General features: G+C 40.1%; 1 protein-coding gene across 1 annotated transcript in view; it reads right to left on the minus strand.

Moving 5' to 3' along the window:
- The window catches only part of camkmt (calmodulin-lysine N-methyltransferase), a 164,783-nt gene that overhangs the window by 138,525 nt on the left and 1,319 nt on the right, over positions 1-24,939 (minus strand). Inside the window, exons 2-3 of the mRNA XM_036573831.1 lie at positions 23,603-23,781; positions 19,941-20,005 (exon numbers count right to left, since the gene is read on the minus strand). Of these exons, the coding sequence (XP_036429724.1) occupies positions 19,941-20,005; positions 23,603-23,781 (244 nt within the window). The remainder of the gene's footprint in view (positions 1-19,940; positions 20,006-23,602; positions 23,782-24,939) is intronic.

Below are 24,939 nucleotides of genomic sequence, written 5' to 3' on the forward strand. Positions count from 1 at the left end.
GCAAGTGTGCTCAGTGCTCCCTAGTGTGTGTGTTCACTAGTGTGTATGTGGTGTTTCACTGCACAGATGGGTTAAAATGCAGAGGTGAAATTTCCCCATGGTGGGACTAATAAGGGTAACTTAACTAACTAACTTAGAAAGATTTGATCAGACCACATGGGTTTTAATATACTGAACAAGACAAGAATTTAAACACACTTTGTCATAGAAAGTTTTTCTCTTATTTTTACTACTTTCCAGATTTCAGACTAATAATAAAAATATTTCGTACTTATGAAATTTGAAATAAAAGGTGTTAAACTAGCTTTAAGACTTTTGGATAATTCACAGGAGCCATCATGTGCCTTGATGCAGCTTTGCACACTCATGGCATTCTCTCAAGCAGCTTCACGAAGAGTCACCTAGAATACTCAGTGCTGTGTTCAACAGTCTTAAAGATGTTCCACACCTGCTGAAGACTTGTTGTCTACTAAGAGCTACTGAAGTACTTGTCAGGGAGGGCATAACATTTTTGTTTTTGAAATAAATTCACATACGGGCAACTTCACTATTTATCTTCCAAACTAATTTCAAGCATTAAATACAGGCCAGATCAAAATGCCTGCAGTATTATGAAAAACATACATTCAAGCAAGTGACCAGTACTGAAGTCAACGCAGGTCAAGTGAAGCAAAGGTTTTGCAAACATTTGTCCTTTGTGTAGGTTTTGCAGGTATTTTTTAAAAAGCTACATTGATTTCCCTTGCAGAATATTCCTTAATCACTGGGCTAAACAAGCTGAACATGGGATAAACTGCTGGTGAACGACTGCTGCCTGCTCTAAAAAAGCTGAGAAGCACTGATCTAAGTGCTGACACACACATGCTGATGCACCTATTCTGTCAAGCTAAATACACTAAGCACACGCGTACAGACTGCAACCCTGCACATTTACACCGGCGTGCTAAAAAAGAATTTTCTCTTCATGAGGCGATGCCAAAACCGTGAGTTTGTGATGCGTGCGTGTCAGGCCATAACGGACTCAAAGTGCCTAGTGTGTTTGACCATGGGGATGATTGACCACGTCGCAATTCCAGAATCAATGGCTATGTGTGTGTATGTAATTAGAGTGTATGTTGCATGCTTCGAGCATATACACTACTGTCAATTCCCACGTATGTGAATGTGTGTCACTCACTGACTGAACTGTTAATGTACTGTTGAGGTGTGACCATATCATGGCGTGTAAGTGCGTGTGAGTGTCTCTCTCTAATGGTCCTCGGGGGCAGGCAGCTCCAGCAGCAGTAGAGCATTAGCACTCAGCCAGGCCGTTTGGGTATCGATGGGCAGCAGCGGTGCTGTAAGCCCCCGCCGGCCGCCACGCCCTCCGGACCGTCTGGCGCCGGTGACCTCTGACCCCGAGGCTGTTTGGCAGGGCCGTGTTCGCTGTGACACAGCATCAGCCATCGATCCTCCACCGACACCAAGACAGCACTTAACACTCTGACTGCGGGAGTAATGGAGCCGGCCCACTGTTATTACTGACTGTGCGTGTATGTGTGCCGTCGCTCTCTCTGCCAAACTCCATCAATACTAACAAACTACTACAACATCGAAAAATGCTACACTGCAGTGTCTCTTTTTTATCGATTTAAGCTTATCGTTTTTTCCCCCTCCACTACTCTCTGTTCTCCTTCTCACTCTACTGCACCTACTTTTTACCCCCTAAAACCGATTTTTTTCATTGCAAACAGAAATACATCGCTTTAATAATAAATCACATCAGTCTTGTTGAAGTTTTAACGTTTCTTTGCAAACTGTGAAAATAACATCATTATTGTGGTTAGTTCAGGGTCCGCAGCGCCCCCTCTGGTTCAACTCTACTATGAAAGTCCTTTCGCTTTAAGTGACGCAATACCTTAATTATGCATTTTTTAAAAAATATATGATTGAATATTCCATTTTGTCATGGCCAATAACAGAATAACGTCTCTGAAAACAATTTTAGGTAATTATGAGTATGAATCAAAAATGCTAGCCAGTACATGACTAGCAAACATATCTTTTAAGAGCTGTACACACATAAAACCAAAACTTTTTTTACTAAAACACAAAAAGGTTTATTTAAATGCAGAATATGTGTTTCGCTGGTGACTATTATTAATGTTACACACTGATTCTCAGTCTTTGGGACACATTTTCTTCAAAACAATTGCATCTAACTCGCCATGTGGCCATGAGGGACAGGGATGCAGTCTCACTTTTTCTGCTCTAAAATATAGGGGTGTGGCTAAAATAAGGCTCCAGACCCAAACTTTTTGTGTTTCAGTACTGACATGAAAACATGGGAGAGCATTGTTTGAATGCATTTTTTTTATTATTATTTATTTTAAAATGAAACTCATAATGAATCTAAATCTTTCAACTTCATTTTAAAATAAATCAAAAAGAAAAAAAAAAACAAAATTAAATATTTCTTTCACAAGTGTAAATTTAGGGGTTAAGGTTTAGGACAGACACCTCCCAATAAAAAGTACTCTATAAATGATGATTTTGTATATATACTGTTTATTACTATCTCAGTTAAGGCCTTGGGTTTAAATAGTTATTAACAATCACTGTAAAGTTCTATGGCCTCAATACTGTTTTTTAAATTAAGATTTTTTTAATGTGGGATCACAGTTCAAACTATGCAGCAGTAAAGTCCCTATAGGAGTGTGATGTAGATCAGTACTGGAGAACGAATCTATATCACAATATGCTGATCAGCCAACCCTCTGATGACACCACCTGCCTCACACTGAATAAAAATGAGTCTGAAATACGAGAGGCAGACTGAGAGGACGTGGTCACAAGTTAAGCAAGTTGTCGTCACTCTCCTACATAATGTTAGATAAAATTAGTTGTGTGAGAAACTGCCACAACAAATCACCCAAAACCACCTGGAAAAACTAGCCAATCTAGGCAGTCCAATGTTTTTTTGTCTGTTAAGACAAGAAATACCACCGCTGTAGTAATGCTCTTCAATATATATGCTCTTCAACGGTCAGGACCCCCACAGGACCACCACAGAGCAGGTATTATGTGGGTGGTGGATCATTCTCAGCACTGCAGTGACAGAAGTGGATCAGACACAGCAGTGCTGCTGGAGTTCTTAAAACACCTCGGTGTCACTACTAGACTGAGAATAGTCCACCAACCAAAAATATCCAGCCAACAGCGTCCTTTGGGCAGCGCCCTGTCACCACTGGTGAAGGACTAGGGAATGACCAACACTATGCAGCAACTGGTAAGCTTTTGTCTCTGACTTTAAATCAACACAGTGGAACACAATGTGGTAGTGTCTAACCAATTGGACAGTGAGTGGACACTGTGTCCAGCAGCACTGCTGTGTCTGATCCACTCGTAGCAGCGCAACACACACTAACACACTACCATCACTTCACTGACACCCTAAATATTGGGCGTCGAACTCAACCACCAGGTCATATTCAAAGATCTTAACAAACCTGTGGGCCAGATGTATTTTTATTTTATTTTTACTTAACATACCGCCAATAAATACAAATTGTTTTATATAAAACAATGAGCTACATTAGCTACAAATAACAGTTAAACCTGCTGGCCCATAGATTATTATCGGAGGAGGGTGTCAGAGCACACATGTTGCAGTGCATGCTGGGGACTGTAGTGCAACTCATGGTGAAACGGGCTAATATTAATAGAAAATTAAAACAATTTTGCGGGTCATAACAGGAGTGTGCCACAGGCCCGATTTGGCCCACGGGCCTTGATACATGGGACCTAAATAATACCTGCTCTGAGCTGGTCTGTGGGTGTCCTGATCATTGAAGAACAGGGTAAAATGGGGCTAACAAAGTAGTAAAGTGGCCGATCAGTGTGTTTGTGTGTGTGTGCAAGAGAGCAGTGTGTCACAGAGTAATAAAAGCATATTACAGTCTTAAACAGCTACTGTAAACCTTATGCACACTTGGCCTGGTGCAATTATAATGCTAAATACTGCAATTACAATTTATTTTACAATATACTAAAACACACTGGTAAATTCTTTATGCAACACAATGGACATGCATTATTTTTGACCAATATTATTTACATTATTTACTGTTATTTGGATCATCGGAGGTTTGCTGAAGACTGTGGTACTGTGGCCTTCTGCAACATCGTTATAGCACATGGTCAACATACTGTCCCTCTGTCTCTCACATCTGAGTGCTGTATATCGCCTCCTCATCTCCTCAGTGGACCAGGTAATAGGCTGTCCAAGCGGTGCGCTAACCTCACCCCAAATGCCACAGTGGCCAGGGAGACAGGGTCCGTGCGGTGGCCCGGGGGGCGAGTTGCTAAATGAGATGCTTCACCTCAATTGAAGGGGAATCATTTCTCCTTTATTTCTCCATGTGCGCGACCTTGTCTTTCTTCGCCCGTGTGAGGTGAAGGACGCGGGGGGCTAGCCGCTGGCTGGTGGGGGGACTTGGCGGGGGCTGGAGAGGGCCACTAGAAAGGGGGTCTTTACCACAGGCAGACGCAGAGATTGGGTCACGCCGGGGGAAAGAGGCTCTTGAGTGATCTGATTGCCTGGTGGAGGATGCAGCGGCCCTTAGAAAGGTTGCTAATAGCATAGCCCCCTTTTAGTGAACAGCACAATACCTACTAATTGAACTTGATGCAAGGCTCTTGTGTACACACACGAGTACACACAAATGTGGACAAATTTGGATAAGCATTGAAACTGGGGAGGGGAAAAGGGGAAAAAAAGCTCAGGATAAAAACACAAACACAACCTGCGCACATTGGAACATGGAGGCACTCGTGCTCTTCCTGTCTATCTCTTCCAGCCAATCGCCTACACGCACTTTCATATACCTTGCTGACAAGTGTAAAATGTATTGATAGCTAACATAGAAACTATTTCGGATATACACACACAGAGTACTGTGAGTATTTTTAGCCAGGAAAAGTGAATGACACTTGTTCTGAATTGATTAGCAAAACGCTGGGTATTGTGGCCTAGCAGAGAATGGGCCTAAACGATTCCCATTGATTAGTGATGCCCCACTTTGGAGCACGCTATGGGTTTTCCTCTCACCACATGATATTGTGTGTGTGTGTGTGTTAGTGTGTGTCGGTGTGCTTGCAGTGAATGATTGGAAATAAATAGGGATGTTATAAGATCTGAGTGAGTAAATTCAAAATAGATAATGATGCGCTAAAATACAAATTCTTCACCAGAACCAAAATCAAAATATAGGACACACTCAAACAACAAACACCAAGGTAACAGTTTATTTTATATATAACTTCCCATTTTCAATTGATGTAATATGTTCACGGTGCTTCAAAAACGTTAAACGCCATGTTGGGAAAGGAAAATGAGTGAAACAGTTTGCTAAATTACATTTGATATTAAAAGTTGTAAAATTATAAAAATGTAATACTTTCTGGTTTCACAAAGACATCTAAAGCTAAATTTAAGCAATGTTCCACTTTAATGATGGTAAACACCCTGTTTTTAATATGTAAAGTACATGGATTTAGTCTTGGATCTTCTAGCAGTCTGAAGTTTCTCCAGCAGGGAGGGTGCTATTAACAGGACTGAGATGTAACAGAATACAAGAATTCAGAAACCATATTCAGAATACAGAAATTAAATATCTGTATTTAGTTGGTTATATTTTGTAAAGGTATTATTCTGATTACAATTTTTAGGCAAATATTTTTAGAATACTGGCCCATTTAAATAAAAAAAAATTATATTAAATATTTACACAGTATCTTTAAAACAAACACCATTCATTTTTGTTTATAAACTATTTTAAAATCAGAGCAGGTCGTGTGAAGATGTAATGTAAAGACAACTCAAAAAATGGCTTCCTTACAAACCTTGAAGTTCCTGCTAAAGCCTGAGTAGACTGATAAATCAATGTAATTAGTATGAGTGTTACTAAACTCCATTGAGGTATGACTGAACTGAACAGTCTCCTCAGTAGTGGACGGGTAATAAGCTTAATAACGGCGATGTACTGGACTTGTGCATGCATTTCATGGGCAAGTTACATATATTTGTCATTAACTGAAAATCGCATGGCCCACTTCACTGGTCAAATTCCCATGTGCCTTAATTAATTAATATGTCAATAATATAAATTAATAAGTATTCTAAATGTATTCTGAATACACTGTGTTTTATGTCACGATGGATTACAATACGGAGTACATTTAGGACAGTGTATTCAGTTTTCAGCCACCACTACTTTTTGGCTATTAGCACACAAGTCGCTTTGGTTTTCATCATTTTCATCAAGAAGAAACAGCCCTAAACCTCAGCAATTTCAGTAAATAGGTTAATGCTAAAGACTGTATACAGGTCTAAGCAGAAGACTGTGATTTAGTTTTACTGTTGCTCAGACTGTTTGACCATGTCTGTGCATTTTAAATCACTATTTGTGAGAAGACCAGAGATTTCAAATTTTGCCTTTTTGGCCTTTTTTCCTCGTTCAGTCATTTTCGAGCATTTCCAACTGAAAACGTACAAAGGCTGAAACTGAGACAGTTAAGCAATTTTTTTTTTCCATAGAACATCAACCACAGTGCACTTAAAATGAGCCTCTTTATGAGCTTTTAAAATTAGCCTCTTTATTCTGTCCAAACCTGCCAGACAGAAAAGAGTGTATCACATGCAGACATTCTTAGGTATTTTTGTTCAGTAATTTAATAGCCTGTGGCATAAATAAACATTTCACCCCACCGGTAACAAAAGCTGCTGAGCGATACCTACAACCACAAGCAGTTCAAAAGCAGAGGAAAGTAGAAGCCTTGGATCAGAAATAATTTCCTCTGATTTGCTAAGAGACCTAGACTCCCACATATCTCCTAAACTAGTGTATGTGGAAGCCCCACAAATTTCTTGCAACAGGTAAAAAGACATGACACGTCATAAAATAGTACGCCATGAGAAATGACCAACAAACCTCCTCCATTGGTAGCATCGGCCTAATGTAACAGATAAAATAACAATGTGTTTAGAGCAGAGCCTGAGTCAGCTGAGGCTAAACAAAGATAAATTACAACCCATGCGCCCTGTTTGGAATAGTTCTACTGGACAGTGAAGGGACAGCAGGAGCACTAGAGAAGAAGAAGGAGGGGTGGAGAATGAGACATCATTAGAAGAGCTTTAGAAAGTATGAGAGCACCCCCAACTGGACAAATGTAAGTTCACTCCATAAGGCAGATTTAACCTGTCTACCACAAACTAAAGGCCCAGTAAAATTCAGTGTTTTCCAACAAGGGCCGTGCAAAATCGGCTCAAACACGCTAGCTTTAAATAACTAGTCCTAAACACAACCACCTCCACAAGTAATGCTGTTAGTTTCAGCAGCATGTTTCGCACTCCGAGTTAAAGCACAGAGGTCATGCACGAGGCAGCCATTGCCATTTCAGAGGCCCCAGGTAAGAGAGATGCAATTAGGACGCTAGCACGATCAATTAACCAGCTCTCCAGATCTACAGTAATTAGCTTCTCCATTGTGGAACAGTTGTAAAAAGCCACTTGGCAAAGCAGCAGAAAAGCATCATCTGCATTGTTTTTGGGAGAATGTGGGAGTGTGTGCTGTGCGGGTGTGTGATTGCATGTTTGTGAGGTGAAGAGAGTTCTACACCGTGTGTGTGTGAGCGGTGAGATGAGGGCTGAGCGTTGGCAGCTCTGTGATTGGCACACTTTCAAGACCACGTCGTGGTGTGGAATAAAACAATAGAATCTGTCCGTTTGCCCTTGCTCTGGTCATGTAGCTGAAAACGCATGGCTAAAACTTAGCGCAAGTGCTAACTCAAAGCCACAGTACATTTTCTATGGACATGACTCCAGTAACGCCCAGTCTGAGGCCATATACACACGAACACATGCACTTAAAAAGCACAGTGGGAAGGCATGGCATCATCTGGCCACTGGGCCAGCACCACATCAATCCTCCATAATCCTTAGGGCCGGATGGAAGGAGAGGGGACGGATAAAGCACCAGTAACAACCCCCTTCCATTCCCCACTCCACCCCATCCCACCCGAAAAAAAAAAATCCCTTCCCTTCGTCTGCTCTCTGATTGGGTCATTTCCACTCAATGCATTTTGTGAAGCATGAACCCCTGGGCTGGGCCTAACAAATGACTTCTCCTTATTGCAGCAGATTAGTTCTCATCACGGCTCTGGCAAGACAATGAGACGGGAACCAAACTGGCGGAAAAGTGGAGGGCCGCTCACGGCTGTCTGTTCTATGGGTGACGACGCAGATAGGGAGAGCTGCTGTGGTCGGACTAAGGCAGCCAAGCCCATTCACACAGTCTGCATTCATAGAGAGGCAGCCAGTAGTCAGTGTATAATTACACTACTGCAACAAAGGACCAACAGCAATGAAACTACAGAAAAATGTAACAAACAGAATCTGGCTTTATCACATGTCCTTTTGATCATTTATGAGTAGTAGACAAGACATCTTTAACAGTTTACAAGGTTCTGGGGTAGCAGATTTAATTTATGACTGCATAAACTAAATGGACAGCTTAAAGGAGAATTCCACAAGTTTTTCAAAATCTCTGGATAATTAAATCATAGAGAGGCAAAGTATTCAGGGCAGTCTGAAGTGAAATGATGCTCTGTGGAGAAACGTACTGACATGGATTTCCTTACAGTGGTTCTCTATGTCTATAACACAACATAGTCTATAATATAGCCACTGTATTTACTATCCAAAACCAACAGTGAACCTACATGTGTCTTCTGAGACTTTATCTGTAACACTGAATGGTAAAATAGTAGTAAATCTTAAAAAAATAAGTATTTTCTGGGCTTCACTATGCATGTACCTCTCTGTAGTGGGCAGTATACTGTTTGAAATGCTTCTCAGGGATGAGTTTTGTACCCGTTATACTGGTATGCCAAGAATGTACCTGCTGCTCTATTTAAGGTAGATTCAAACGAAAAAGCTGTTGAATAAGAAGCTAACTTCAGCCTTGTAGAAGTTCAGGTGTGAAACGACATTTAGCACTGTTTTACCAGGCCTGCAGGGATAGTGTTGGAAAGCAGTTTAAAATGGACATATAAGAATAAAAACCCATTGTTCACCTACAAAAACAGGTGTTTTTATTTTAGATTTTAGATTTTTTAGATTTTATTTGAAAAGATATATATACATACTACAATTTATAACAAAATCATCAGAAGTTTTAATCATACGGGATGTAAACTTTTGGCTATGTCTGAGGCTACATATTCACAAACATGTCATGTAATAACTTTCTGTGAGGGAGCTTTTAAAGGCATTAATCATGTCAGATGTCTGGTTCCTATCACCACCAATGTAAACAATTCTGCATCTGTACATTTCTAGTATTTTTTTATTAATTAAGGTAACCTTATCAAGCTTGCTCATGTAGGTTAGGGGGCACCTGTTTTGTTCTTCCAGCTAATGACTGTAGTAATTAGTTCTACCATGCAGTTGCTAACCTGGCTAATGTTAGTGCTACCATAGCCAATGTCTTGAACAGTGCCTTTCCTTACTTTCCAACAACCAGCAGCTGTTAATCCAGAAACCTGTGGTAGAGCAGAGGAGGAAGTGTGTCATAGCTGCTTAACACAAACATTGTTGGTGTTACTCTTTAAAGTCAGCCTTCTGTTGTTCCTTTTGTGACTCAGGAATCCAACAAACTACCATGCTCTCAGTCATGTGGCACACTCTTAAAGTCATGTGAGGATGTGCGGAAGTGGGGCTTAAAGAAGTGGCCAAAGAGACTGGAGAGGTGAAAAAGTTCAGATAAATGAGGGTGATCTGGAAGGAGAACGAGGGAAGGAGAATGTGACACAAGGTAGAGTTCTGGACAAGAGGAAAAAAAAAAAAGAATGAGGGCCTTCATCCTGTCCTGAAAAGCCAGCGATGTGAAGCGACTTGTGGTGTATGTGAAAAAGTGCAGACAAAAGGCCCAGCCTAGCAATCAGGCCTTCTCTCCACTACCCTCCCCACTCACTCACCCCACTAACCCAGCAGCCTGGGCTGGAAGCTTCTTAATCTTTCTCTTCTTGCTAACACAGGGATCCGGAGGTGTCATATTCCTCCCAAACATTCCTGCTCCTTTCGTTCCAAATGGCCGGTGTTTTGTCGCCAGATCAGGGCCCCCCTAATGAACCTGGGTGGGGTAGGGTGGCGGTGGTGCTGGTGTGTGGTGGAAATGTAGGGGGGGGATCTTCAGAACTCAATGACTGGACGTAATTACTTCTCTCCTTTTCTTCGTTCCCCTTTCTCTGAGCCAGCGCTCTCCAGGAGCCGAGCAGGCCCCCGGCTTTCGGGCTGGTTGGCCAAACACAAAGGAGGGGAGGGTGGGGAAGAGGGGGGCACGGGACCCCCGGATCAGCTGTCCCGGAGACACGGGGCCAGTCAGCACTGGGTTAGCCAGCCTGTTATGACCTTACGGCACCACCGAAAATAGCTTCTAGGTCCAGAAAAACGCAAAATAACAAACCCTAAAAGAGAACTGATTTATGATATCAGTGACGCAGACTAAAAAAGTGAAGGCACTACATAACTGATCATGAGTCATGTTGCATGGCAATGCCTGATGCTTCTTTTGCAAACAGGAAAGAGACATTCTAACATGCTAAAAGCAAGATTAGCAGATCTCTGCCCACAGTGTTCCCCTATGAACTGGGGGTGACTCCCAAATGATGGGGTGTGGTGGAGAGGGGGTACATTGTCTCTACAAGCACTGCAAACATATATTACTGTTGTTGGAACAAAACCTTGTATCTCCATTTTTGTCGTTTTTCAGTTTTTGGCATAATTTGAAAATGCCTGTTGCTCTTTACATTGTGTCTATATTTCATGATGAATGGACCAACAGAAATGACCAAAAATTACTTGGAAAAACGTCTGGTTCCACTGACTTATATTAAAGGTAAAGAAGGTTCTTCCTTCTCCTGTAACGTGACATTTTGTTGGAGAACAAGATTTTGTTCAGACAACGTCGACATATATATATATATATATATATATATATATATATATACACATATATATATATATATATATATATATATATATTAGTACACTGTTTATCAAACATTATTACAGGAAATAAATAAAACATTCATAATATAAAAAAAATGTTAAAAAAAAAATGGATAACATGCATCTTAAAAGGGACATTCCACACTAAAATAAGAGTTATGTTATTTGTCATGTTATGCATTATTCTGTAGCACAGCATTGCAACCTCCAGCCTCATCGGTCTGACAGCGTACATTATGTTATATAATTTTTACGTTTTTGTTCAATAATGTTCTCTCACTACAATATCCAGCATGCATTTTAACAAATGCATCATACAAACACTGGGAATCCCTGTGGTGTCAACCAATCCTGACTGCTAGCCGCTGATCTATAAGCTATAAAACAAATACAACCACGGTAGCTTTTGTGTAACTGTTTGTGTTAACTGCACAAAATGGACTCCAGAGACAAGTTTTTCCCTTTAGCTTTTAAAAGTAACTTTAGCTTTTAGCTGCATGTCGTTCTCATCTGACAAGTCATTTCTGTCGTTTTATTAAACCATTCTTCTCATCATAATGGCAATTTGAAGATTACACCTATATGACTACAATAAGATACTCGTTCAGCTCTCTAGTAGTACTGTTAGCTATCTGCCTTCCTTCTGCTCTCACCAGCAAATAAAAAAAACATTTCAAAACTGCTCACTCCTAAAAATCCACCCAAAGATTTTTTTATCAAAAGTTCCTCCCACCTTCAAGATACATTATCAGAAGGGGCGTTTTCTATTCTTTAAACAGGAAAATCTCAGTCTGGAGACTGCAGCAGCAACACTTTAGGATGCGAGCAGGCATGTTTATAACAGCGATGGTTACATTTTTCTCTCTGGACACAGGGCGCCCTTTAAGTGAATGCCTATTCATGTTCTTATTCTATTCAGGGTTTGAGATTATAATCTTTTGTCTGCGAGGTTTATGCTGTTGGAAACTGATTGTAACTAATTTTCTCACACGCTCTAAACACTGCACTCCCACCCTGACACCTCACAAGGTTACACAGCACCACTAAACACTAGTACACTAATTAGTCTGCACAAAAACACAGAATGGCCACTAAGGTGTGTGCACACACATACACACCTCAAAATAAGATGTGTTCACAGAAACACACATAGAACGCTTGGCAGACGACCACCCACTCCCCACCAGTCCCCTTAAAACTAACTCCCACTCATACACACGCACACACCCTGTGCGTGGTGTCAGGTTTTTGGAGTGCTGCCCAAGCCCCGAGTGAGAGGTGGCCATTTACAAGCCTCATTCTCCACCAAGACGCTAATCAGATAAATGATCTATTTGTTTTAAAACATCATCAAGTACATTAAGGCTGCAGGAAAGCTCGCATGGTTGCTAGGCAAACAGGGTCTCAGCTACATGGGGGCTGAGTCGGGGGGGGAGCGGAAGCTCTGGGGGAGTCCACCAGCTCACCAATGGGACGAGAGAGAGATGCACTCTGATGGATGCAGAGCAACGAGAGACAAATTAACTACAGAGCGTTAATCACTTATCCCTCTAATGGCACAGAAACACAGACTCACACAAACACACACACACACACATATGCCTCAGGACACAAACAATTGCCCTCTAAAACCACTGTAGGACATCACTTCCCTGTCAATGTGCTAATCTAATTTTCAATTAGGGTGCTTTCATTACGACTTTCAAACTTAGATGACTCTTCAAACTACAAACTTTGGGACAAGGGCAATTTAAGAAAAGAAATATCTGTGTGTAAAGGTCAAGCCATAAAAGCCCAATTAACGGCCAAGATTTTGGCCCCTCATGCAGTACTGCATTTAAAACTGGCAGGTTTCTGTGAAGGATATCACCACATGGGCTTGGCAATACTTTGACAAACCATTATCGATAAACAACGTTCATCACTGCATCCACAAATGAAACTCTTCTATGTGCAGCAGAAGCCATATGTCAACATCCAGAAATGCCGCCAACTTGCATATCGCTGCTGTCAAAACAAAACCTCGTATCTCCATTTTTGTCATTTTTTAGTTTTTGACATAATTTGAAAATGCCTGTTGCCCACCGTGTGTAAATTTCATGATGAATGGACCAAAAGAAACAGCCCAGAATGACTTGGGGGAAAAAAGTCTGATTACACTGACATACATTAAAAGTAAAGTAGGTTTTTTCCTTCTCCTGTAAAGTTATCGTTCCGGAGATACAAAGTTTTGTTCCAACAACAGCGATATATAAGATATAAACATAAATAAGATAAATAAGATACAATAAAATATAAACACACTTTTGAGCAACATATGCTGCCATCTAAACGACATCTTTTTCAGAGACATCTGTGCTTATTTCATCATGACAACACCAAGCCACGTCTTTCACATGTTACAACAGCATGGCACAATCAGTCCAGATCTGGTGTATTATTAAGTGCAAAATATAACAGCAAAGGCCCATACAGTTATCCCAGTATCACTGTGTTATGCGTCCCTACCTCAAACAGAGTCCTGTTAGGAAGGACACACGTTTACATTCTGCAAAGTGTGAGGTGAAAAGCAACTACTGAAAAAGCTTTGTAAAGAAAAATATATACTTCACATTTTAATTAAATCTCTATATTTGCACCGTCCAGTGGCTGCATTTGTCTTCAATCTACTTCAAGAAGAGCTAGGAATATTTGACACGGTGACACATAACCTTGTGCAAAAGAGAAAGGGGTTTATTGAAATCCAAAAATGAGGAGGAAATGAAGGGGAGCAGTAAAATCCAATAATCACCCAAGACTGCAGGGTGAGTTCTAGGCTGTTATTTCTTCCCCTGCAATCTTTTTCTCTCGCCCCCCACCCTATCTCTCTCTCTCTCTCTCTCTCCTAATTCCTGACTCGAAGGGATCTTTTAGACAGGGGAAAAAGAGTGACCTGACCGCTGAAGTATGTCTGTAATTACCAGGGTATTAGAGCCATGCACAATGCCTCCGCAAAGTCTAATTTTGTTATTTAATTTCTTTAAAACTCTCTCTGACCACCACTACGTTTGTGCTCCGGCTGGTGCCACATGTGACTGCCTCAGGTTCCATTCTTATACTTCCAATTATTAAGTAGTTCATATAATACACCTGTACTAACGTTTCATCAATCATTGTATAATCACTGTAATATAATCATTGTACTTTATTTCATTGAATTTCAAAATCCATGTGAAATCACCAAAGGCCTCCTGATGGACTGTCTCAGAAATGGCTTAATACTTTCAGGAAATTATATCATTGCACCCAGTAAGTAGTGTGCAAACTCTTTTGAGATATATTGAGGCTTTAAAATGTGGTCTTACATATTAATGTGTCAATTAAGGACTACTATAAAATAATTAATAAAATTGGAAGCACATTTCAGTGAACAAATCTGTTAAATAAACCAAATTAAAGGGAAGTTAGCAATAATTTATATCTAAATAATACATCAATCTTTATTCTAGCACATTGTGCAATGGATAATCATACTAGACTTTTTAACAACCGACAGTGTCAGAATATTTAAATGCTGAGAATAGTGAAATGTGAAGAATGAGTCATTCAGTGATTTGATTTTCCACAAGAGATGGAAGTTTATACTGTCTGCTAGTTGATGTAAGGGGGGCATTGATGATGTTCATGATATGCATCAGAGGAACCCAACAGCTATCATCTCTCCTAGCTCAGCTAAAGGGACTATGAGGATGCATACATGTTACTTTCACACCTTGTTCCTCCTCCAATGTTAACCTTTCTGCTTGTTGTAAAACAAGGCATTTTTAATACTTTATCTGATTAGGACTTGCATTAACCTGTAAAATGGCATATGTATCTCTGTTTCTTCTCTTCTGGAAGTAAACATATCTTAATCTCTGAAAATATTATGCATCTAGCATCAATAGTTCAAATTTAACAACTCATCCAATTGCACCTTTTCTGCAGAACTTATTTTAAGGCAAAAATTACAGCCATACAGCCATATCCTGAAGCCTCTGTAGCTCAAAAATTAATGAAAAAATAACCCTAGATTTTGATCTATAAGGCACATTGACATTATTTTCTGAAAGTAAAGAGGACATCCGTGGTGGTCAGTTGGAAACTTTCTAAAAATCTGGTCACTGAAAGTGGATTATTGCATAAAGCAGCTTTCTGTTGATGACAGTGTGAACAACGACACAGCAACTCAGACATTTTCACCACTAAAGCATCTGACTCATTTAAGCCACTCTCATTGCTTATGATGAGATCAGGCGCTTTGCACTTTGGCCCCACCCCATCTGCATACATACTGGACTGGCCGTTTGTATGCAAGAGTCTGGTCAGCAAGTCGCCCGATAAACATCAGCGGAGAGAAGTGTTAATTAAGCATTACCAGTACACGAGTGAAGAGTCACACAGAGTCAGAACAGCAGACCCTCGAGGCTCCAGAGGGCTAACCAGGCCTTGCTGGACAGCTATTGTCTCACTCAAGGCAATTAGCATTCTGGGAGCCTAAATCTGCATAATTGCCCAAGCAGAGAGTGGGAGAGACAGGGGTGTGAGGGGAGACCACGGGAGGCACACAAACATCCACATAAACAAATATGTGTGTGTAACACACTCCCCAAACACACACATACACACACACAAAACAGGAGATTCACTAACAGCTAATGCACAGATGGTGCTGTAGCACCTCTTGTGGTTAAAGCCAAGATATGGTTGACGTTTAAAGTTTGATTCTTTAGTTTTACATTGGAGCTATGAGGCCAATGTAGCTAACAATTAATGGAAACTTTTACCTGGCATAGTATGGAATCACAGGCCTTAATCATTGCACATGTGTCTCAAACCACATCAGGTTGTTAGGTAATCTCAATCTGAAATAGACTAGGCCTGTCACAACCATGACATTTTAAAAGCCAATAAATTGTCTTTTATATGAATGTGATTAAAATGTAACTCTTTTTTGTTCGCTGTATGTATCTATTAAAGGACACACTCACAGTGGCCAAATTAGCTGATTAGCTATCTTACTTCCCAGCTGTTAATACACAGCAGCTCTGAAAACAGACACAGCTTAAACTCAAATAAACAAACATTACTCACTGCTCCCCTCTACAGAAGATTGCACCAAATTGCATCAGTCAGTTACTTTTTTTTTCTTTCTATGCATTTCCCTCAACCTAATGGGGGAAAATACACCCACTTTTGACTTAAAGGGTCCATATCTTGGAAAACCAAATTTTGCTCACATTTTTTGAAGATTAATAACAGTTTGATGTAAAATAAAAAATGCACCAGTCACCCAGTCTATACAGCCCTTATGTGAAAGCTCAGCTGATAAAAAAAGCTCATTCTGAATTCACTTTTTTGTGATGTCACGGGAAACAACTCTTTTACACTTATCTGCCTATTCATCCCCAAGCAGTTTAGTTCCACCCATTTACACTGAAGTTATAAGGAGTGTTTCAGCCAGGACTGCTTTTAGAATGAGGCTCAAAATAGGGCAGCCAATCAGAACATATCTTATTTACATATATATGTCTTCAAGGCACAGCAACAAAAAACAGCCCGTTTAATTCTAGGGGATAAAGAGAGGTTGGAAAACGGTCACATAAAAATTAATTACGATTACTTTTGGTACAGAAAGGAAAATGCCTTAAGGAAAAAGATAAAATACAAGAAAGCCATAGGATATGAGTCCTTTTAACATATTGTGAAAGCTAATAATTGTTGAAAAAATTGTGGTCAGATCAAATAATTGCAATCTGATGATTATATAATAATTGTGACAGGCACAAAGTAGACTTGATTCCATGTAGTTCATGCGGTGACATTGTATATGTGAACAATGACTCAGATATACATGTGTGGTTCACTGTTATCTATAAAAATATACAAAAGTGAAAATTGAGGCTTCAAGATGGCTGCTACTACTCTTTTTACCTATGTGATACACTCCTGTGCATTCTTCAGATAACAGTGTGTCACACAGTGTCGACAAAGTTTGAGGTGTGTAGTATGTGTAATGCTAATAAGCGTATGCTAATTACATTACTAAATTAGCTCATTTAGCCCATAGTGTAAATCTAAAAAAAACATTTTGGACCATAAACTCATTTTGATTGATCAGCTACACTTGGGGTGGGGAGTTTTTTGCCAAACTGTTGCTTTAAGCCTTGAAACCAGAACAGTAATACAACCAACTGCACAACCACAAAAAGTTGCCTATGAAGAGCATTTATGGAGGCCAAAGGGGCTGAGCTTTGCAAGATCAGGGCAACTCTGTGAGTGAAGGTCAGTGGAGTCCAATTCCTTCCCATAATGTCCAGCCTAGCCTCTTGTCATGTGATCAGGTTCAGGCCACTTCAGTGGGGAGTCTCCTTAACTCCTCACTCCAACACAGGAAGCCTTGACCCCTGACATATGACCCTGTATGGACACACGCTGAGGTATCCTAGTGGTGGCAGAAGTAATTAGCAAAGTAGGATAGCATGTATCTTAGCACATAACACAGAAACAGAAGATAAAAAGCTTAGACTACAACTTTTTTACTTCAAAATATGGCAAATTCTCCAGGATCTCATCTGATGCACATCAGTCCCAAACACGTGAGGAAGGAAAAGCTGGTGTTTGAGTCCATACTGGTGGTCAACAAGCCTCTCCAAAGCCCTTCATGTCCATCCAGCATGTTCAGATAAGACCTATTGTGTCCCTCTTGATCCCTGCTGGAAACAAGAGCACTTAAATCCACAGTACGAGCAGGCCTTCCAGCCCTGATGAGGCAGATCACCCTAATCTATACATTTGGATAAGTAATCCACATTCAGCACCTCAGAGGACACAGAGACTTTAAGGCTAGTTGAGTCCTTAGGCAAGGATTTGGAGTTTGGTATGGAGCATAGGTAATAGAAGGGCACCCCCTCCCTCCTCAGACAATACAGCAGGCTAGCTGAGCCGACAAGAACATGGGGGGAGATGTTTGGACCTACCAATGCGTGAGATCAATTAGGGGTGGTTGAGAGGAAGGCCTGAAAAGAGAAAGGATGACCCTGCCTTGAAGAGGTGCAGCGGGCCAAAGAGAGCCGATGCTGCCAGCTCGTGTTAATCCAACCAGAGAACAAGGCAGTTAGCAGAGATAGCAGAAAGGGGGTTGACTAACTTACTGAAATCCACCATACGGCCGGGGGTCTTTCTTCTAAGAAGACATTGTACTGTGTGTTGAGTCACATTTTTTGCTGTGTTTCACATTTTGTAACAAATACAAAAGGAGAGAGAAAGAAAAGAGAGAGGAAATACACCAGCCTGCCCCCGCCCCTCCCCCTCCAAATCTCCAACATCCATATGTAATGGTTAATTTAAGCATAACAAAACAGCCACATTCATAAGAAACAATAACATATAGATCACATGCTTCAGTGACATCCAAAAATGCAACAAAGTACATGAATAGTTCAGATTCATTGTGATTGTCAGTATATTTGCTTTTCAAAGGAGACCATCAGTATACTCCACAAAATCACATGACTGCCTCACTGATTCATAATACTTACAGAGAAGTCTCATTTTGGTGTTACTGCTGCACCCTAGAGACAATGTTTAAAATATAAAAATAATCTTATGCATTATGATGCTATGAGTTCTTTACAAACTCTCTGTACAGTGTTGAATGCACAGGCAATGAAAGATCTGAACAATCCAGTACGATTTACTCTTACAGTTTCAGTAAATTCAGCTCCAAACAAATCTTACACATTTACTTCCTCTTCACAGGAAGAATAAATTAGACATCTCTAATTGCTCAAGTGTGCCTGCCAGTGGTTCCTTAGGGATCTGCAGCTTGAAGCAGAACCCAAACTCACAAACACCTTCCATATTTCACTCTACCAACACCAGCCACTCAAATGCCACAGTCAAAGTGAAGACAGCGAGTGAGACCAGAAGTCTCCAATTCTTCAACAAAGCCTGCATGAAGAAATTTCTACCTTGGTGGTGTCCAGTTCTGCCGTTTTTTCCAGAGTAGTGCCGTTCGGTACGGCCCAGTTATAAATCTGTCAACTTGACTTTGTTTCCACAGCCAAATGACCCATACTGTACGTGAGAATTTGGTTACCGGATATATGGGTGGAGCCAGAAATAGTGCATATCATTGACTGGTCAAACACAATCATCAGAGAATCATCACATCATTACTCAAATCAGCCTGAAAAAACACTAGCTAGTGAGTGACTTTACACATAAAACCAAACAGCAAGAAAAAGGTAAATCAGAACTTGAAGGTCCTCCATTTTTGCTACTGTTGTTTATGTTTAACACTAGTGTCCTTGTGACAACTACAAAACTGCCAGAAGGCTTTAGAGATTGTAATCAATTGTGATTGTAATCTTGATTAGCGCTGGACGATTTGGGGAAAATATCTAATTGCAATTTTTCTGACTATTATTGTGACAGTAATATAAACTGTGATTATTTTCTATAAATTAAGGTCAAGGCCTGTTTTTGTTGGCCCTGAAGAGCAGCATATCCACGCAAAATATTCATGCACTTTCTGGCTTGAGGCTTGAATGCTGAACACAGCGGACCAGACAGGCAGTTTCTTGTGGTTGCGTTATGTACACTGCACATGGCTGTTTGGTGACGCAGATTGGTCCAACTTATCTGCAGGCAGTTGACAAGCTACCTACTCTCAACTCAGCAGTGACACTGATATATAAGCTCCAACATCACTGCTGTGCCTCATATGTATTTGATATAAAGTGGTCAGTGAGGCTAAATACAAAGCACAAATACAAAGTGTTTGAATGGTGAATGTACAAAAAAAAAGAAGTTTATATACAGATTGTGTTCAAAATTCTCACATACTGTGCCAAGATAGAGTACTCACAGACATTTCCGGTGTTGTCAAAGCTGCTGAGCACCTCATCTACTCTGATGGGCCCAAGGTTATCTCTGAAGAAGGCAGAAGGTTTAGATTAGCCTGCAATTCATTAATGCGAGCATAAACTCTACAGACCATACAGTGAGAAGCAAAATATTTGGGTATAATGAGGTGAAATGGGTTTTTGTTAAGATATTCACAAAATTTGTATTCCAAAGCAAAATGTGACCATGAGACTAAAGCACAATATGTCATCGTTTATTTCTGGGCAATGTTTTATCATATAACACAAACAATATAGGAATAAAAAACATTGTTGTGTTTACTACTCCAAATTCAGCTTGGAACAAAAACATTTAAAGCAAAATGAAGCTGATTTAAGTTAATATTCGATCCCAAACCTGAAGTCCGTGACCCATTCACATCAACAGGCTCATTCTAAAACTTGGTAACTTCATTTGTAACGCTCGGACGAGCCTTTATGGCAGCCGCTTCATGTTGAAGCTTGTTTTTGAGGTGTTCTGACTTCTGTTCCTTCTGTTCCTCCAATAGATGAAATGCATCATCAATAGAAAATCAGACTGGCTTGATAATAATGCAGCAAAACAATGACCTGTGCATTACGCTCAGGTCACTGTCCTGCTGCATTATGAACTTCCAGCCAAAGAGTTCAGAGGCACATGCTGGGACAGGGAGGGCAAGATATTTATGCAAACTTCGTTTTTTTTTGCTGCTACCATCACTAGCTATATCCTCGAAGAAGACCAGTGACCCAGGACCAGAAGCAGTCGTGACACTGCCTCCACCATGCTTTACAGATGGAGTGGTATGCAGAGGACTATTTGCAGTCCCTCTCTTTCTCCATGGTAAATACTGACACTTTCACCCATGTATGCTAAAGACTGTCTATCTTTTTCTACATAGCTCTAAAAAAGTTCCTGTCATCAGCTGCTGTGGTCTTGCTGGGATGGCCTAATGGCTGCAGATTGCTTACACCTCCAGTAGTTTTTCCACCTTTGCTTTAATCTCATGTTCAAAACTCCCTGCTTTTCCATCAAATTCAGTTGTCCAGTTTTCAACGTTTTGTGCCTTTTACATCAAAACAAGACCACAACTCCAATGACTACAACCAACCATACACAAACACAGCTCTTTTATGTGTTTACAATTAGGGGATCTGATACTTGAGCAATTAGAATCATTCATTAGCCCCAAATGAATAACTGAAACTAGTTTTATGAATATGTATCAAAAACATATTTTTATATTTCTGTTTCTCACTATATATGTAAGGGTGCTTTTCCACCAGACAATGCAGTATGGCATGATACGGTTACGAATTCATGATTACAAATTTTGTTGTTTCCAGTGTTTATTGTTGAACACTGCGAACTGCGTGAGAAATCCTTTCACTACCTCACAACCCCAACTACATTCATGAGTACCATTATGTAAAGAGAAATGGATACAGGTACTTGATCAGGTAAGGACAGTTACTTGATTGTCCATTAGATTAGTAACTGTACCATTCCATATCACACTTTCCAGTGGAAAAGCACCTTAAAAGGGAATTTCACTCACAATAAATTGTTAAGATATAAACATTTCTGTTCAACAATAAGAATTTCAGCATAATTCAATCATTGACATGTTAACAGTCATTCAGAGTGATTTGATATGCACTGCATTATGAAAATGAAAATGCTGCCTGATCCCTAAGACATGTTTTATGATCATTTTGAGTTAAGGTTTTGGCTTTTTTTTGTACATTTATGGTGGAGAGAGACATGCAGGGTGTTGTGGGACATTTTTTCACCATTATCAACACTACATATAAAAACTCAAAAGACTTGTGTAGGTTCACTGGTGGTTTTGGATAGTAAATAAAATGGCTATATTTGTATTGTAGACATCACGACCCCTGGTTCCTATCACCACCACTGTAAAGCAATCTGAATCCTCTAGAGTTGCTCTCTCAGGGGTGTCCAATCTTATCCTCCACGGACTGGTGTGGCTGCAGGTTTTCACTCCAAACAAGCTAGAGCACACCTGATCCTACTTTTTTAATCAGTTGTCTTAGTCTTCAAATATTTCATCAGGTGACCTCCTGCTTTGTTGGAGTGAAAACCTGAAGCCACCCCAGCCCTTTGCCGATAAGACTGGACACCCCTGCTCTAGAGGGATTGGAAATCTATGAGCCTGTTCACATTTAACATGTGTTTCATGTCTGAAACGTATCTGGATAAACTTTGTGCAGATTTCATTTACACTTTTCACTAAAATGCATCCCCAGTGTGACCAGATGACATTCAATTGTACTTTTCCCTCGTAAAAAAAGGACATCAACACATACATCATTTCAGTTTCCCTTTTGTTTACTCTTTTACCTGTTCCTACACTTTGGCTTAGACCCTTTATCGGCCTGTGCTCTTGATTTGGGGCTAACTCCTGCCATCTTTTGTTTCATTATTTATCCTCTCCTGCTAGGCAGCGCTTGGCAGATGCAATTCCTTTCACATAACTGTACATGGATAACGAAAACGTATTACGTTTACACTTGAGTCTAAATGTCAAGATCAGTCTCTGGCCACCTCCAAACATCATTTGAGAGGTCCAATTGTAATCCACTCACAGTGCATCTTGGGGGTGTTTACACCTGGCTTTTCATGTGGTCAAGTGAAATTCAAACATCATTCAATCACTGAAAACACAGGTTAGTGCAAGGTGTAAACAGGCACTATGTCACATCACACTGCGTTATGGGACCATTCCACTATATTGGCAGGGTTTGTGCTTTGTTTACATGCGGCAAATACTGACAAACACTGTGAGAGCTTAAAAAGACTATTGTTTTATTGTGGTTTAGTGACACAGTCCTGTCAAATGAAATTAAGTGTATCTTAACCAACTCCAGAGGGAGGCCAAACAAATATATTTTGATAAAATTAGCATTCAAGCCCCCAAACAAACAGTGGACTGACCTGAATATGCTAACATATTCCACTTACGCTAACATATATCACCTCTTTCATTCACAGATATTTTTCAGAGCTGGTGTGTTTAAGTGCTTGTACTTTCGAGAAATTTAGAATTTTCAAGTCACTTAAAGCCCATGTACAGTTTACAAATGAATATTCACAGAGAATCCATATGATTTTTGATTTAACTCTAAAATTATTGGTATATTTCACTTTGTTATTGGTGGATTTCACTCGCTTTTTGTAATATTTCACTCAGCCACTAGCAAACTGACAATATTACTGTACTGCACTACATTAAATCCCAAAAAAGAATCCCAGATTAGATCTCACATGGCTTGAAGTAAACACAGAAAGGGCCGACAATCTAAATCTCGACACCTCAGCTAATGTTACGAGTCTAACCTCATCATAACTCATGTACGTCCAAGTTGCATGAATCTTGCTTTCCCAAATACTTTCCTTGCATTGTTTCGATCTTTGATCTGGTAGCCATGTAGATTCACATGCTAGTCAGCTCTGCAGGCAAATCCATGGGCTACAGATCAGGCAAAATCAAGAAAAGCACATTGGAAAAGAAGTCTATTCAGAACCAGCCTAGACCAACTAACCTGAATCTGAATGACTTTGTTTACATCTCAACAACTGAATCATACAGAAATCTTGAAAAGAACATCTTTTACTACAAACCTGAGTAAGGCACTGTACTGGGGAAAGCAGGCACTTCTGTACTCAACCCACTGTCCATCCAATGGGTCGTCACTCTCTGACGAGGGAACCTTGATCCTAGAAAACAGGTTGAAAGAAGAGAACCTGCGGACTGACACCTGTTGAACCTCAGCACTGTCGACCTGTCGCTGCCTCAACACCTGGAACAAGAGGAATTGACAGGTTATGTCAAAACCAGAAGGGAGCACGCTTGTAGATGGTAACACAGTATAGGCTCTAAAAGAACACTCCATTCAACACATTTAAGCTTTGCAAGCCTTTGCAAAGGTATCTTTACAGTGTATGTATTGCTATCAGGAAAACAAAGCATATCCTGTGTGTGATTCACCCACTGCAACTCAGTAGCGGCTTGTTAAATAGCTGATAGGTTGAATCAGGTGTGTTGGAGCATGGATAACATTAAAAAGTAGGGCTGGGCAATATGACAATATTTATCATTATTTATCATTAGTCGTAAAGTACTTCACCATAATATGTTTTTCTGAGTACACTGTGGATATAGTCAGTATTTCTAGAGCAATAACCAACTGAATGCTTCATTATAAAAGCATATAAAAACATTTGTTTATAAAAAGCATATTTAGTTTCGTCTAACTGAATTTAGTGCAGCGAAATATGTGAAAGACACTTTAAATGTGGCACTACTGACCCTTTTTGATCAAAGTATTGTGATATTATATTTTAACACACGGCCTACCTCTACTAATCGGGAACACATCCAGAATACAGAAATGTATCCGTTTTTAGTCGAAGTAAAGGCAGCATTCAAAATACAGTTACTTTTCACATCCTCGGGAGAATACTTTTAGAATACTTACCAACTAAATAAAAAACACTTTATTCTAAAAATATATGATCAGTTATTAATCTCAGTTACTAAGCTTGGCTAAAAGCCTGATAAGGCTGATAAATCACGGTGAAAGCTAGTTAATTTCAGCAATACTGAGCTTTGTTGAAGGATGATCAAACTAATACTCTCCTCAGTAGTGGACATGTTTGTAAGTGATAAGCTTAGCACTGGTGTTGCGCTGCACTCCTGCTCGTAGGATTGTGAGAGCAGCAGTGGACTGAAGCAGGTGATAAGAAAGAAAGATTTTTCATGGATCTTATCAGTAAGTATACTAAATGTATTCCGGATATGTTACTTTTTTATTTATTGTAATGGAATATGTTACTGAATACATTTAGGACAGTGTGTTCATTATTCAGCCATCACTACTTTGCCCAACCCTGACAGTGAGGAACCACTGTTGTTGTAGAACAAGGTTTCTCAACCCGTGGGCCGCGGATTACCCATG

Source organism: Colossoma macropomum, unplaced genomic scaffold (assembly GCF_904425465.1).
Source record: "Colossoma macropomum unplaced genomic scaffold, Colossoma_macropomum, whole genome shotgun sequence".
Taxonomy (NCBI): domain Eukaryota; kingdom Metazoa; phylum Chordata; class Actinopteri; order Characiformes; family Serrasalmidae; genus Colossoma; species Colossoma macropomum.